Source organism: Electrophorus electricus, chromosome 12, assembly GCF_013358815.1.
Source record: "Electrophorus electricus isolate fEleEle1 chromosome 12, fEleEle1.pri, whole genome shotgun sequence".
Lineage (NCBI taxonomy): Eukaryota > Metazoa > Chordata > Actinopteri > Gymnotiformes > Gymnotidae > Electrophorus > Electrophorus electricus.
In genome coordinates, this window is record NC_049546.1 from 16,514,962 (window position 1) to 16,530,597 (window position 15,636).

The window sequence follows — 15,636 nt, forward strand, 5'->3', positions numbered from 1 at the left end:
GGCCTGTTCGTTTTGATGCCGGGGGCAACGCTTGTAATTCTAATAGGGGAACACCGAGGCAAGCTGGATTAAGAGTGGGACAAATAGGTCTTAGAACAACAAATTCACAACCTGTGAAACGGACTAGCGGTAGAGCGTAACCTCACACGACTTTGTATGGGGGACAAACAGTTTCATTATTTTTGCAATTCTTTCTTTAAAAAAAAAAAATCATTATACCAAAGTGGGTACAGATGAAATGGGTTAATTGGGGTTTGTTAGGGTCTGAATCACAGACACAGAACAGGTGGGAGTGTTGAGAGAGGCAGATGTCACACAGGCAGGCACCTTCGCTTTACCTTGACCTTGGGGGAGCGGAGGTGTTTGGAGGAAGGTGGAGGAGAGTGGGAGACCCCTGGGATTGGGGGGGTGGAGCGCGGGGAAGGGGGTGTGGAGGTCAGAGGTGCCTGCGAGAGAGGGGGTGAGGTGCGCAGAGAGGCATTCTGGGTAACTTCAGCCTGCTGAAATGAAGAGATAAGAACTGACGGACCAGGGCTTATGTTGCTAAGGGAGTAACTCAATGTCACCCTCCCCTGCGGAACTTCATATATGACATGCAAACATCTTAAAGCTAAATTAATCTGAGGAGAGCAGAGATCCAAGTTAGCACTTCAAACGGATTAGTCAGGACTATTTTCTGTTACTATTAGTACAGACACACGAACCAAACCACACTGAACCAAAAGCTACCTCCAGTTCTGACATCTCACTATGGACTGGCCGGACTGGAGTAAAGGTATTGGATGACTGGGCATCTGAGTAAGACCTGCTGTTTTCACTCAGGTCCTCCTCTATGAATAGTCTTGGTAGCTCCTCCATCACGATCGGTGCCTGCCTATAAAAGCCTGCTTCTTCCACGGCCGGGCACTTTGATTGGCTGGCTTGGATGATGGACACAAGCTCTTCACACACGTCCTCCTCAGCTTCCGTGGAGGGCAGTGTGAATTTATTGGACGTGGGGCATTCGTGGGGCTCGTACACGATCAGGTCAACGGTGCTGCAAGACCTCGGCGTGTCCGACTCGTCAGAGCCATAGGCGCCTTCGTCGGTGGGGAACGGCGGCTCTTTCTCCAGAGAGCCTGCGGGTTTGCGGCTCGCCGGCAGCTCTGCGCCGCTCTTGCGCCTCAGGCTGAAGTCGAAGGTGGGCGAGACGGGAGAAGGGGTGCAGGAGGCAGAGGCCAGGGGCGACGAGCTGGGGTCCGGGGATGCGACGGAGCCGATGGGAATAAAGTGGCCCTCTTTGAGCGACCGGTCAAGAGGGCGGGGCAGGAGGACCGGAGAGCGGCCACTCCGTCCGGCGGTGGCGGGGGCGGGCGAGGGGGAAGCCGGCGGGTCCGACGCCGCGCAGTTAAGCCAGAAGGTGGAGGGTAGGGGGGGAGGCGCGGGGGCGGGGCAGAGCGGCGCCCCCCGGAGCTGCACGGCGGAGGGGCGCGCGCACGACGGCTTTGGAAAGAGGGAGAGAAACGAGAAGTTACGGGCTGCAAAAAAGAAGACAGGAAAAGGCTGAAAGAAAAAGCGAGGGGAACGTCGGACGCGACAGCAAGCTGCTATTCGCATCCGCTCTGGGCGCAGATAACCGAGCACGTCAGAGAAGTCAGTGAACACAGCAAGAGCACTCGAATGCCACGCCAGATTCCTGGTCGCTTTGTAGCTACGCTGGACTAACGGACGACTTGGAGTGCCGCTGTTCGACCGTGAGAATTCCCTGCTGCTGCCATATGCAGCTCACGATGAACCGCATGGCTTTTGAAATCCTGCGCTAAGCCCTGGTGACGTCATGATTAGAGTGCTAACTGTTCCTGAAGCAGAGGGGTTTCACGGTTTAAATGAGTGTTTTGAAAAGAAACTCCTCCATGAAAACAGCAGTGGGCCAAGAGAAACTCATTTGGACCTGTCAGACAATGTCGGAGACTAGTGTGCGTTTAATTGTACCATCTGTGCGCCACGCTGTGGTTTAGAAAATAGCCACAAGGTGGCGGACTGCATTTTCCTGTCCTCACTGATCACATTTATTCGTTTCGGCAAAAAGAATTGCAATGCATTTTACAATGATTAATAACCCCCAGCCCAAAGCCTGGGTGGATTAAACGTTAATTTTAAAAATAATACATTTGTAGTGTAAACCGTATATATTCTGATTCTGTTTCTTGCAAACGGTATGATGTAGCCATGAGCAAGTGCACTATTGTGTGTATTATGGTTATGCAGTTAGTGAAACCTAAGATGCTTCTGGCTGACTTCTAATGAAACAGACAGTGGAATGACAGTGGGGCCCAACAGCCAATCGCGTCAGAGAGCGAATCAGCCGTCAGACGTCTTCTGTGATTAGCCTGAGCTCCCGACAGACGCGGCAGGGTCGTTAAATCTGATCTAAAATAGGCCCGCCCTGAACTCAGGTCATGTGAGCCTCTGGAGTTGTGGCCTTTGGAATTACAAATCGACGTAATCTGAACTAACGCAGAGCTGAAGCAGAGTTAATCTGGAGATAATGAAAGCACTGTATTCAGGCACTCGGTCCTCCACCAAACAGGGGCAATTAATCTAAGGCATAAACGTGCTATCGAGAATTTTGTGACTGGGTCATGCTACACATCACAATTTACAGTATTAAGGGTCTCCCAGACTTTGGTCTAATTAAAACTTTGCATGATATCACATGGCTGGAACTCAGAAAGCAGCATTTATCCCTTCATATCTCTGTATAGGCACCACTGGTATGTGTGAAGCATGTGATGGACATGTTGGAGAATGAAACGGGAGAAGACTTACCCTGCTGTGCACTCGGTCGCCGGGGTAGCTCTGAGGCACTGGGGCTTCGGGAGGCTGGCCAGAGCTTTTTGCGGGCGATTTCTTGATGACATCCACGTAGGACACGGGAAAGATGCCCTGCTTCTTCGTGTCTGGGATCCTCCCCTCGAACCAGTTCTGATCCACCTGGCGCAGCAGTGCGACCCGCTCGCCCTGGAAGAGATCAGCGGCGTAAGCCGGCACAAGGCGGCCGAATATACCGGGCAGAACAAATGTTTGGAATATTTTGGAATATCCAGAGAGAAGCATTCGTTGTTTTTGTTTTTTTTAGTTGCTATTCCTCCCGGCAGAGAGGAAGTCTTGCCTTCCTTAACGACAGCTCCACGTTGGTGTCGGCGTTGAAGTCGTAGCGAGCCACAGCTTCGCCCGTCTCCCTGCTCTGCACTGGCGGGGGAGGCCTGGCCGGCTGGTGCCTCTCCGATGAAGGCAGTTTCTGACAACACGGGGATCCGGGAAAAATGGAAATGAATAACACAAAATGACCAAAAGAAAAAAAAGAAAGAGACGTGTTCTACGTGATCTTTAGATTCACTCACGTTATACGCGAAAGAAACGTCACAAACCTCCACATAAGAGATGGGAAAGATTCCTGCTTTCCCATGATGAGCTCCTTCGTACCAGTTATTGTCTATCTGCCGTGTGATGTACACAGTAGCCCCCTTTTTGAATGATAGTTCCCTGTGTAAAGTAATTTTGAGCGGGGAGGTCTTACTTTATGCTGTTGAAAGTGGTGTCAGTTCAGCTTTCTTTACCAAGCAGCTTACAAGACAACAAGGTACTTTAGGGTAAAGTCAAATTATTTAAATTTCATTCTATCTTATCATATAACTTAACATCTGGGCCAAATTCTGCTTACAACATAAAGCCTGAATATTTAAACTCATAACGAATATACAAAGAAATGCATAGAATTGCAAACATTATCTTACTTTGCTGTTAGTGCCTTGAAGTCATATATTGCTCTGGCTGGCAGTCTCTGTAGGACAGGCAAAACAGGAAGAAAAGGTACCCACTGATGTAGCATGTGTAACGCATAGTTCAGCACGGTTCACTCTCCACAGAGACCACTTGGGCTATTTTTTTAAACATGCCACAGATCTATACAGTCACTCCACTAACCTCTCTGACTTCAGGTGTGGGCTTCCTGCTCTGCGGAGTGTGTCGTCCTACGTCAGGTAAGGAGTAACTTCTGTATGTGCCTTCATCTGCAAAAAAACCCAAAACAAGCAAACTGAGAAAGGTGGGGGCTCGTCCAGACGGAGACCACCTGCTGTCACGTGCGGCGGGTACGAAATGTCATGATGCGCTAAATGCACAGCAACGGGAAAAAAAAACACACAAATGTCCGACGTTACAGAGTACAAGAAAATCCTTTAATACACAGACCAAATGAAAGTTCACGTGCACAAAGAAGTAAGCGTCCTACATGTCTTCATCTGCGCAATCTCTTTTGATCTGCTACGGGTTATCTTGAGGAGGAGATTTATTCTCTGGCGCTGGAAACAGATCCTTTACATAGACCAAATTATAGTTTTACTAGATCCCCACATGGTGAGGATTTCCGAGTGCCAAATGCCTGCAAGCCTCTTTTCTCAAGAGAATTGTCATTTACAAGCTGTTGGCTGCATCCAAAAGCAAATGGGTCTTCAATCATCAGCAAATGGCCATTCAGTTTATTTAAAGATCATTAAAATGGAAAGCTGTAACCGGTGCCAGTGTAAATTAGAGATATACTCTCACATGCCATAATGCATTAAGACCAATCACAGGTTTCCTACCCAGTGATAGGACAGCATACAGTGTTCGGATTCGTAAGGGGCCACAGTCCCGAACCTGTTTTTAGATTGCAAACTTCAGCTGCTCAAGGCATCTGTTCACAGCTATTTCTGTGACCAAGATGTTTTAGAGTCGCAAAGTTCTGTCACTTTCAGGGACGGCCCATGAGTGGAAAGATATTTTAGAAATGTCAAGTGAAATATATATATATATATAATGCAGTTCTAAGCACAAAACACAGAAGGAACCAATGGGATGAAATGATAACAGAATGATATGGGAGTGCAACATGCTTCTGCTGAAAAGAGGAACAAAACCCGCCCTCTCCTCAAGCACAGGTGACAGACACAGGCGGAGCACAGCGGTGCCAAAACGGAGGCCGTCTGCAGAAACACAAATAATCACAGTGGGGAAGTTGGGGGCATGGGACGCTGGCTAGTAGAGTCCACCTTGACAGCAGTGCTGACAGTCGTGGTCGGCCTGGCCGCTGCTGCCTTCCACGCAGGAGGCAATGTAGGCCAGGCAGGAGCGCTCCGGGCGGCAACAGCCCTGGCTGCATGTGCCATCGGGCCGGGAGTGGTACGACTGGAGGGTCTCTCGCCAGGCGTCCCGCTCGGGGATGTCGGGAAGCAGCTCGGCCAGCAGCCTGCAGAGGATGCCGTTGTCCGTCAGGCTGCCGCGGCGCTTCTCGGTGCGGATGCGCTCGTAGATGTCCCTGAGGACCGAGTCCAGCGCTTCATAAGCGCAGCTCCCGGGCGTCGGCCCACGGCCGTGCCCCGGGGGGCGGGGCTTTTTCCTGCGGAAGGGCACGGGGCTGACCAGGAAGGCGAGCTTGCCGAGGCCCGTGTCGGACTCTTCCGCGCGGAGCCGCCGCCGTCGCTCTTGCTTGGACCTCTCGTGCCGTACCATGGTGGTGAAACGTGTGTAGGAGGCCGGGCATCTGCCTTTGCATGAGCTCACTAGCTGCCTCGGGCAGCGATGGTTCCTACTGCAGAAGCTCTCAGAGGACGCGAAGGAGCAATGGTCAAAGTCGCTCTCGCTGCACAAGGATGAGCCCTCGATCTGGACGAAGTCACTAAGGTCAGACACCGTGGCGTCGTGGTCGCTGTCTGAGCCATCCTGCTGCACCGTGGAGGGTCGCAGGTGGCCGCTGGTGACATGGATGTGAACCGGCACGCGCCTGCGGATTTCCGGGTGCCGCGGCCGACCCTCGGGTGGGTTCCTGGCTGGTGGATCTTCGTCCAGAACGGATTCGACGGAGTAGCTCCGATTCGGGCTGCTGTTCCTCCTGAAGGGCGTCCTAGATTGACATTCGCTCCCGAGGTCTGGCATGGATTTGGATTTCTGGATCAGACTCTCAAATTGCGTGATCCGGTTCGGCACCATGTCTTGAGGCACCACGTTGCTGCGCCCATCGGCGGCCAGCCGGCGGTACTTGTGCTGCTCGCTCTCGTACCTACGGATCCTGGCTCTCACGGAGTAGACAACGTCCGGGTTGATCAGCTCTTGTCGGTTGATGTGGTGCATCTTCTTGTAGAGTGTGAGGAAGCCCGGCGCGTCGTGGGCCGAGCGGAGCCTGCTGTGCTCGTTGAGCTCCCCTGCACCGTGACTGTGTGGAGATCCTTCTGCTTCTCCATTCTGCACCAGAGAGCCGGTGCTCTCGCAGCGATTCCCTTCTAGCACACCTTTCCCCTGGCCCTCTGACAGGAGATCATCACAGCTCCACGATTTCAGCTTAGGAGATGTCTCCTCTGGGCGGCTCCTGACCGCAGGGCTCTCGGACTCGGTCGGCCAGCCATTCCTTAGGCCCTCTGAGCCAGGCAGCATGTCCATGTCCTCTTCTTGGTAGTCACTTGGATACGTGGCTACTGTCTCAGGCGAGGTATCATGGTTAAGACTTTGAGCATTTAAATGTACTGAGTGCACTGTGTTAATAACCCCACCTTAGACATCAACCATGAGCAGCATGACGAGAGAGAGAGAGAGACACGGGAGAAGACGTTATTATGAAATTAGACCTTGGCTTGGAAAATTTTATCCACTTTTTATTACATCCCAGGGTAAAACTAAAAACGTTAGACATCCTCAGTGATGACCCCCCCCCCCCTTAAATCCATCAAAACCAGCTGTAATAGCATGACTTATACAAAATACATGCGCAAAAACATGCCTGATTAAGAATCAGCCCGCGCCCTGAGCCGAGCCGTGACGGAAATGACGGCTATGAACCTTTGCCCGGTGCATCCCCAGTAAACAAACAACGCGGTACTACCTTTTGACCCGGAGGCGGAGCAGAGAGAGCTGGCAAGGGGCTTCCTCTGGGTGCTGCCTCTCCTGGGCGCTTCGGGCAGGCGGGCTGCGGCAGGCTCCGATGCTTTCCTCGCGCCCCAGGCAGAGCTCAGGCTGCTACGAGGCCTGGGCTGGGCAGTTTCAGGCTCCGACCTGCGTCTCATGCCAGCATCACTGGCCGAACTTGGAGCGGCGGGATGAAGAGGGGAAACGGGGTGAGCACATGTTGGAATGCGATCTTTGTGGCCTATAGGCATATACAGGAGGAATACAGTGGCGTAATTGGGAGTAATCAGAGATGAGTGGGGGATGTGGACACAGAAACTCATCGAAACAGCCACTTCTGACATTTATTATTAGTTCTTATTTATGGATGATATACAACTCCAATGATTTATCTAATGTGCCTGTTGTAAAAATCACTGGGCTCCCACATCAGTCCTAGAATGCGGACATTGGTGAGGGTCAGAGGGCAGGGTCAGGGGGCAGACCCACTGATGTCCACCTGATGCTGCACAAGAGCGAGACTTCCTCAGCTGTCCCGCCCCTCACCTCAGCTACACTTTACTCAAATAATGAGAAATAATCAGGAGGAGCGACAGCCATTGGGTTTGCTGCAATACAGGATATGCTAATGATCTCTTGTCTGAAAGTACAACTAATAACGGCTGCTGTAGAGCAGAGGTTCAAAGTAGCTTACCTCAGTGGGCGTTCCAGGCTTCTGTCCGATGGCTGATAAAGGGAGGTCTGAAACATAGAACAAATGCAGCGTGACTCCTTCAGTTGTGCACTCCAGCGGGACATTCCCAACACAACTGAGCAGCCTTGACCATGTGCCCCCCCCCAACACGGGTACGGATCCAGGAAATTCTTGGCTCCGGAAGGCTCTCCCTTAAACAAAAGAGAAGCTCAGCCTGACCTGACGGGTCACTTACAAGCGTTTCAATGTCAAACAAAGCAGGGAACTCCTTGTACACACGACTGAGGTAGATAATCATTTTCCCTTGCGCTAAAGCCCTGACGAGACTTTAACCGGAATAGTTCTCCCAAGCACCGAGAGATATCCATCTCTCTCTCTCGCTCTCTTTTTAACAGTCCTTAAAGTAGCTTCTGCACGGTGCCAGGAATGCCTACTCGCAGGGACACACTTGTGGCCAGGCAGCATGAACATGGGTCTAAGTGACAGCTACGTGGGGCGCTATCTCTAACTGGGCTGACATGTCCCAGTGACAAGTTTAAGCAGCTCTCGGTACGGATTCATAGCAGTGGCCCGAACATAACTCCAATTACAACCAGCCACCTCCTCTTCCAACAACAGAGCTGTATCCATCACTGACATGCCACTCACATGCCTCGGATTCCGGCTATTCAGATTCCTAATATTCGGAACAATTGTAAGTCATAAAGGCAGAAGGATACCCAATTTAAGGGCAGGTATGTTGTCCCGACTTGTACAGTATATGGAATTGTCAGCCACAGTATGAAGCACTGGATAAATACAGCATTAATGAAGAGCATTGGTATCTGTCACAAGTGTCTGTAGGATAATTTTACTTTGCGCAGAAAAAAAATCTGAGTGAGACAGAATGTCTTTTAATACAGCAGGAAGCATGTCCACGGAACTTTGGCTTAGTACAACCACTTCAGAAACTGTCAGCTTGTACTTTCACAGTACAAGAGAACTAGTAGACATATGCTGAAAGGATTCACTTTTGTTTCGCACTGTTTCTTTGGTAAAACTGAAATATGGTTTGGATGGTGAATCGCGAACAGGTGATAAATGAATGAAGTGGGACAAATGAGCTCCCTTCTTGTTATACGGATCATTTTCTCTCAGTTTCATCTTTTGGACTTCACTCACTCACTCGTTACCTCGGGGTGGAGTCGGCGCACGCTCTCTGGATTGTGATCCAGGCGTTTTTTGGGAGGCTTGGCGCACAGGTGGAAGAGAGAGCAGGAGGAGGGGTGGGCATGCCAGAGCCACAGGCATGATGGGGAAAAAAAAGGAGGACGTCGTTACCTGACTGCATCAGGAGTCATATGACATGCTGCCAAAAACCAGCACTCGGTTAGCACCACTCCCACGCGACCAGATCCATGCTTGCACCAATAACAGCCACGACATCCACACAGTCAGAATTAACCCTCACACTTAATAGCCAAAGCAGTGAGTTCATGCATGTGTTATCAGAATCAAACCTGCCATTCACGTTAGTTACCCTCCCAAACAGCAAAGCCGGATGTGTGAACCACACAGGCACTCAGACACGGGGCTAAAATGACAGAAAGAACAAGCAGAGCAGGCTGATTTAAACTGCTTGTGGGATCCTCCATTCCTGATCTCCACTTAGTGCCTCTGCTGGTTCCAACCCGGTCATTCCGGTCCGGACCACAGTGGTCAGGCTGCTGTCGGAGGAGGAGTTAAGAAGCTTCACACCGGCCACCAGTGTCATGCCAGCAGCACCAAACTCTCGCGACTCCCCGCTCACTTACCGGACGGCCGAACTCCAGCTCGGCAAAGAACTTATACCAGGGCTCATTCTCTAAATCTAGCTCGTCGGGGTTTACGTTACTCTTCGGGGTGTTGTGGGATTGTCCAAAAAATAAATAAAAAATGGACAAAAGGAGAGGAAAGAATAAAAAGGAGTGATTATGGCCATAGAAATGCTGCGTCAGCGTGAGGAAAGAAACCAAGCGGGCTATTTACGTGCGTACCGGTAGCGCTAGGATATCCTAATTAGTGCGACAGAAAAAGACGCTGCATGTTCTCTGGTAGCTTCAGTACCTTTTCCCATCCAGCAGAGCGCAGTAGCACACCATCACGTTTCTCAAAAGTGCCGTGAAATACCGCTTACTGCATTTAGTCCTTTCACGCATGGAAACCTATAGATATGACTGAATACCATTTGAGGGTTAAGGGCCTTGCTCAGGGGCCCAACAGTGGCAATGTGGTGCAGGGGCTTGAACTGGCAACCTTCTGATTACAGGTAACTTAAGCGTTGAGCTACCACTGCCCCCATGCTGCACCTCACTGTTTGAGCAGAAATGTCTCCAACTGTACAAACACATCCATATACACACTGAGAGCAAGGCCAGGCTGGGCATTTCTGCGGCCCTAAGCAAAGTTACGTCAGGGGGCCTAATCAAAAATATATAGAGATAAATAGACAGCAAAGTACAATAATTAGCAACTTCGTTAATCATTTTTTAGTCATAATTGACCTACGCTTTCTTCTTCATTTTCTTTTTGGTTTTGTTTTTTGTTTTGTGCCCCTCGAGCTCACATTTGCGTGGTTTCCGTGTTTGTAAAAACCATCACTGACGGGGAGGAAACATATCTGCACCTTATCGAGTTCATCAAAATGAATTCATAAGACAGACTGTCCATCAACTGTTATTAAAGTAGCAAATAATAGATTAGATCATAAACTGATGTGCATTATTAACTGGACTGATGGCCTTTGGCACTGGTGAAATGGCTGGACAGACTGATTGATGTAATCTAACGATATTTGCTATTCTGTCCAAGTTCATGGTGATTTGTTGTGATTTTCAGACATAAAGGAATAAAAAAATGAATGTTGTCTATAAACTACTATATGCGTCATTGTGATGGGAACAGGGGACCGGAAGGCATCGCATGGTGTCAGCTATTTATAGGAAATCATCACAGCTTTTCTTATAGCCATATAAACATCTGAAATGGACTTACCACTCTTTCCTGCTCTAGAATGGAGGATTTCCCTGGCTCATAGTCAAAAATACTCCTGGGTTCTGCTCTGTATTTGCGAGTATCCACTTTTCTGTCTGGAGGACCCCATTCGTTTCTGAGAGAAAGACAGAAGCAATACAACTCGAATGTTGCAAAATGCTGCAAATCAGAGCCACGGCAGGGATCCCGTTGGCTCGAGCACTTGGCAATAAGTCCCATCTTTAGTCTGAAGATTAAAGTCTTAATGTATGGCCATACAGTCACGTCTTAATTTGCTGGCACATCCCCCGTTAATCCTGAGGATCCAGGATCTACTTTACTCCCGACAATCATGTTTCTCTGCAGCTCATGTTATTCTGCTGTAAGTGTGCGTGAGGAGAGGACCAGCTCTCACCCGTCCGCTGTGCCGCCGGAGGTCACGTGATGGAGGTCACGGTCCTGAAGTGGCATCTGATCTGACGATGACGTGGACAGGGGGGAGGAGCCAGGCGCCCGGAAGCCGCATGTGCCGTTTTCGGAGATGCTCTTTGCGATCAGCCTGTAGGTGGCGCTCACAGGGGCCGGGTGTGCCTGAACAGCATTAGACACGCCGCGCTTCTCTGAAAAACAAAACAAAACACAGAGGCAGAAGGGGTTGGAGAGCGCAAGTGCATGCGTCATCAGAAGTCAAACCACAGTCATTTATTAACTGGTTCAACATAAAGAGAAAGATCTACTAGGCCAGATAGTGATAGATTGATTGATTGATAGATATCGATCACTATATGCACAGCAAAATATATCCTCAGTATACAATGTTACAGTGTATACAATCCCCAGCGTACAATGTTACAGTAATATTACAATGTTGTCAGGATGGACTCAAATGAACATTGCAGGTGCTGTTTCAATATCTGACTATAGGAAGTTGTATTCAAATAAAAACAACAACAAAAAAAAAAGTTATTTGGCACCCACGAACAAATCAGACTCCAGCATCAGCTCTGCACAGCACCGATGAGTCTACACTCTTTAATGGGATATGCAGTAAGAATGATGGCTACATACCAGCGTTCGAAGCAGGATATGTGGCGCTACGGGAAGCAGAAAATTCCTCCTCTGTGGAAACAGATTGGTTGCAGCAGCGATTCAAAATTGCACAAAACCTAATAGCACCATGATTGCACCACAAGAGACACGAGTGATGTGTCCAAGTTAATAAAGCAAACTAATTTGCTGGTGAAAATAGCCTTAAGGCGGAGGATCGTTTCGAGAGCGTAACGAGCGAGGAGGGGAGGTGCGGCATCTCTCCAGGGCAGTGTTCCCGCTCCCAGTGTTTTCCCGTGAGAAACTTTCTGACAAATATTACCGGGCTGCGTGGCCACAGCTTTCTGTCTCATGGCCAGCTGAGTAAAGCTCTTTTATGTCACACCTCCCCTCCTTTGAAGCTTGTCAGTTCTCTCTTTTCTATAGCAAACAATAAAATTAAATGACAAAAGCCAGACGTCGTCTGAAGCCGCACTTAAATAGTGTGTTAACACGCAAAAGGGTCTTACCTGGTTTACGCACCACATGAATCTGCTTAAACATAGTCTTGTACCAGTCTTTTGGCCTGTCCACTGTCTAAGAGAAGCAGAAACACAAGCAGCACCAAACATTCTGTTTTTGGGGCACTGTAGTTCTCGGTAGGAGTATAATTAAAATGTCGATTTAATATGTAACCCTCGTGTGTGCAGAGGTGGCAGTAGCAACGTCTACTGTGCTCTGGCAATGTTGTCAGCGATGCTGGCGTCAGCAACACCCTGCTCGCCCGAGGCTAAGTGAAAACATGCCATTTACTGCTGCATCCAAACAACCAGTTTGAAAATACAATTTACTGGTGTACATTAAATAGCCAATCCCAGCCCGCACGGTCAGGAATTAACTGGCAATTAATTTTAGATTCAAGGGCAAAGACATTAACAGTGATAGGAAAATACCCATAAAAGAACATTATGTACGAGCTACTAACCAGGTCTTTAAGCTACATTAATGTTAATGTTTTTCTTCTTAACACAAAATAACTATAGTTCATTTGTTCAAATGCAGACCGAAGTACTTATTGTTTATTGCACTGATTGTTGTCTGTTCTAGATCTTATATGTATTTTGTACTTATAGGTATCAGCATTGATCCCTGTATTCTACAGTATTCTAGTTCATTGGTATGTTGAACTCTAACTTACTGTACTGTACTAGGATATATTCTATCAGTAAATGACAAAGCACTTTTGCAAGTCGTTATGGATAAGAGCATCTGTTAAATGCCAGAAATGTAAATGTAAATGTAAATGTACTAAACCAAATACAAATTAGATCTGTATATAAGACAAATGGATCAAAACATTTTTTTTGGACTCCACAGTATGAAACTACATGATATATCTTGTGCTGCTCCTTGCTATATTCCATCCATAGCCAAACTAATCAAACTAGTCTACATGATTTATTATGGCCTGTCTAAAAAGAACCATAGCAGATATATAGCCTGGGAGGGTACTTACTGTCCTGATGCCGATGGGAAAGCCAGACTCGTCTACAGGGCCGATTCCAGAGAATTGAGGAGTTCTGCCCCGTGTTTCTTTCCTCTCATCCTCTGGAGTACGGGCTGATCCCACTGATCCCAAACTGATCGGAGTGCTGGGCTCGGAGGCTGAAGGGAGGAGAACGCTGTCAGGTCGGGGAGTTGGAGTTTGCGACAATACCATTCAAACTAAACAGTGCTCCCACGTACTGACGGGAAGCACAGCCAACCATGGGATCCTACAGCACTGGAAATCCCAGCCCAAATTAAAATAAAGGAGGTGAACCAGTCTGCTACGACCAAGTGCAGAAAAGCAACTCGAAATCTGTATGCACAAGTGAATCCATCATTCAGAGCCTTTGGGGAAAAGCGGACTCTATCTGAGACGACAGGCAATCTCTGCGCGTGCAAAGGCACGTTAATCCCAACGGGCTAGCCCCTCCCCTGTTTTCATAACCTGCTGTCACAAGGGCGCGCGCTTAATCTTCATCGACTGCCACTCGGGATTTGAAAGATTGCCGCATGCGAACGTGGAGCGGAGCGGAGAGCCCGGGCCCAAAAGAAGAAACGTCACGTGTTCAGGGTGCAGCCCGGAGGCTGGACTAATCTGGGGCCACCCGTCCACCGGCACTCATTAGCGCTGATGCAGAGCTTGGCGCATCATGTCATTTACAACCGATTAACGACCACGAGGGGTGAAATATTCCCAGCTGCTGCGCTGTCAGACCCGGGCTGTGCTATGGCTTCTATTTACCAGGACGCAGTGGTGGGGTACAGACATCATAAAAACATACTCTCCCTTTTTTGCTGTTTTACTCCTTTCACGTGCTCATATATCTTCAACAGAAGCTCGTACTCACGTGTGCTGGGTCCCTGCCGCACGGCCGAGAGGTTGTAGCTGAGGGTGGGCAGAGGGGGGTATGTGGATGGGGAGAAGGGTCTCTGTTGGTGACTCTTCAGGCTCGTGCCTACGCTCCCATTCACACTCACCTGCCCCCCGCCAAGAGAAAAAACAAACAAAACAAAAAACAACAAAAAAACCCAGAAAGATCAGATCAGAAGGGATTACTTTAAAACACGGTGTTTGCAGACAGCAAATACGCCAATGACTGTACTGGTGGATATGCTCGTGTTTAAGGCATGAGTTTAGAATGGTGAGTGGCCAATCAAAACACCCCTGTGGAGTGGAGTATTAGCAGATGTAGGGAGAAAGAGGAATTCAGGATGCTCCCATTTTAAAGAAATTACTGTGAAGAGGTTAGGACATAATGCGCCAACATTTTAATAGTATTGTTTAATATAGATTTAAGGCTTTACACCAGAGTTAATTATGTGAAAAGGGCAGAAAAGAAGTGCTAGAATATAACTGCTGAGAGGAAGGCTTTGTTACAGTAGCGTTGCTAATGAGGGCATCTCAACAGGACCAGGATTCCATCTTGTACCCAGGCCTTATATCTTTTCACAAAAAAGAACAAACAACAACAACAAAAAAAAGGTATCACCAAGAGAGTGCCAGTGCTATAGCCAACTATGTGAACAGATTGATCTGCAAGGCAAAGCCAGGTAGCAGAGACCCTAGGATTATCCGTTAGAAAGCCAGAGCGGGTCCGCAGCGGTCCAAACGCACGCATTCAAACAGCCAACAGGGTGAAGCACAGGGTGGCTGGTTTCCGGATTACGCCCTCGAGCGCTGTATCAGAGGGGGCAGTGGAAGATGAAGGGAAAAAGAGAGAAAGCAGCGGACACAAATACAGGAAGTCCAAAGGCAACGTGTGGGAGACGGACGAAAAGGGTCTGCAGCAAGCCGTTCACGCCGGGAACGTCGAGACAAGAAACTGAGAACGGTAAGGAAAGCACGGCCCTCTCGGGTCATTAGAACAGGAACGATTACGCTAACAAGCAGAAAGTAAAACAAGATGCAACAGTAGCTTCAGACAAATAAGGAGCGCAACGCGTCAGGCGATAGGAGTCGGGAGACAGAAACCAGAGCAGGTGCTCCGGTATGAAAAGTACGAGAGAAACATCCATAAACCGACAAAAAGAAAAGAGTAAACCAGAACCGGCGATGTCCCAGCAGCCGGTGGATAGTTACGTGGGTGGCGACAGCCACAGCGGCATTTAGCGCCGCGTCATCAGTGACGGCGCTGAGGTGGCAGAGGTTGGGCGAGGGGGTGTCTGCGCCTCCCTCCGGGTCAGGTCCGCGCGTCTTCAGCTCCTCCAGCTCCTCCAGTGCGGCCGCGGAGGCCTCGCTCTGGCTGCTCGAGGTGCAGCGGCTCGGCCCCGGCCCTAGCCCCGGGCCGAGGGAGACCGGCCCGGGCGAAAGGGCCCGGGGCTGGATGTCTGAGGCCCTACAGCTGCTGTAGTCGAAGGAGAGCTGGGGCTGGGGAGCAAGTGGCGGACCTGGATAGGCCTGATTGGTAGCCAGTGGCGCCCCCAGCTGGATGACAGAGAGGAGAGCGCAAGGTGAACCT

At 49.4% G+C, this 15,636-nt stretch overlaps 1 protein-coding gene across 1 annotated transcript in view; it reads right to left on the reverse strand.

The window, feature by feature from the left end:
- sorbs2b (sorbin and SH3 domain containing 2b) overlaps nucleotides 1-15,636 on the reverse strand; it is a 32,566-nt gene that overhangs the window by 4,588 nt on the left and 12,342 nt on the right. Inside the window, exons 7-25 of the mRNA XM_035532374.1 lie at nucleotides 15,102-15,602; nucleotides 14,026-14,155; nucleotides 13,146-13,294; nucleotides 12,160-12,226; nucleotides 11,672-11,722; nucleotides 11,019-11,223; nucleotides 10,625-10,739; nucleotides 9,406-9,486; nucleotides 8,785-8,841; nucleotides 7,613-7,659; nucleotides 6,896-7,095; nucleotides 5,073-6,566; nucleotides 3,967-4,052; nucleotides 3,777-3,823; nucleotides 3,411-3,525; nucleotides 3,152-3,280; nucleotides 2,809-3,000; nucleotides 730-1,482; nucleotides 339-500 (exon numbers count right to left, since the gene is read on the reverse strand). Of these exons, the coding sequence (XP_035388267.1) occupies nucleotides 339-500; nucleotides 730-1,482; nucleotides 2,809-3,000; nucleotides 3,152-3,280; nucleotides 3,411-3,525; nucleotides 3,777-3,823; nucleotides 3,967-4,052; nucleotides 5,073-6,566; nucleotides 6,896-7,095; nucleotides 7,613-7,659; nucleotides 8,785-8,841; nucleotides 9,406-9,486; nucleotides 10,625-10,739; nucleotides 11,019-11,223; nucleotides 11,672-11,722; nucleotides 12,160-12,226; nucleotides 13,146-13,294; nucleotides 14,026-14,155; nucleotides 15,102-15,602 (4,581 nt within the window). The remainder of the gene's footprint in view (nucleotides 1-338; nucleotides 501-729; nucleotides 1,483-2,808; nucleotides 3,001-3,151; nucleotides 3,281-3,410; nucleotides 3,526-3,776; nucleotides 3,824-3,966; nucleotides 4,053-5,072; nucleotides 6,567-6,895; nucleotides 7,096-7,612; nucleotides 7,660-8,784; nucleotides 8,842-9,405; nucleotides 9,487-10,624; nucleotides 10,740-11,018; nucleotides 11,224-11,671; nucleotides 11,723-12,159; nucleotides 12,227-13,145; nucleotides 13,295-14,025; nucleotides 14,156-15,101; nucleotides 15,603-15,636) is intronic.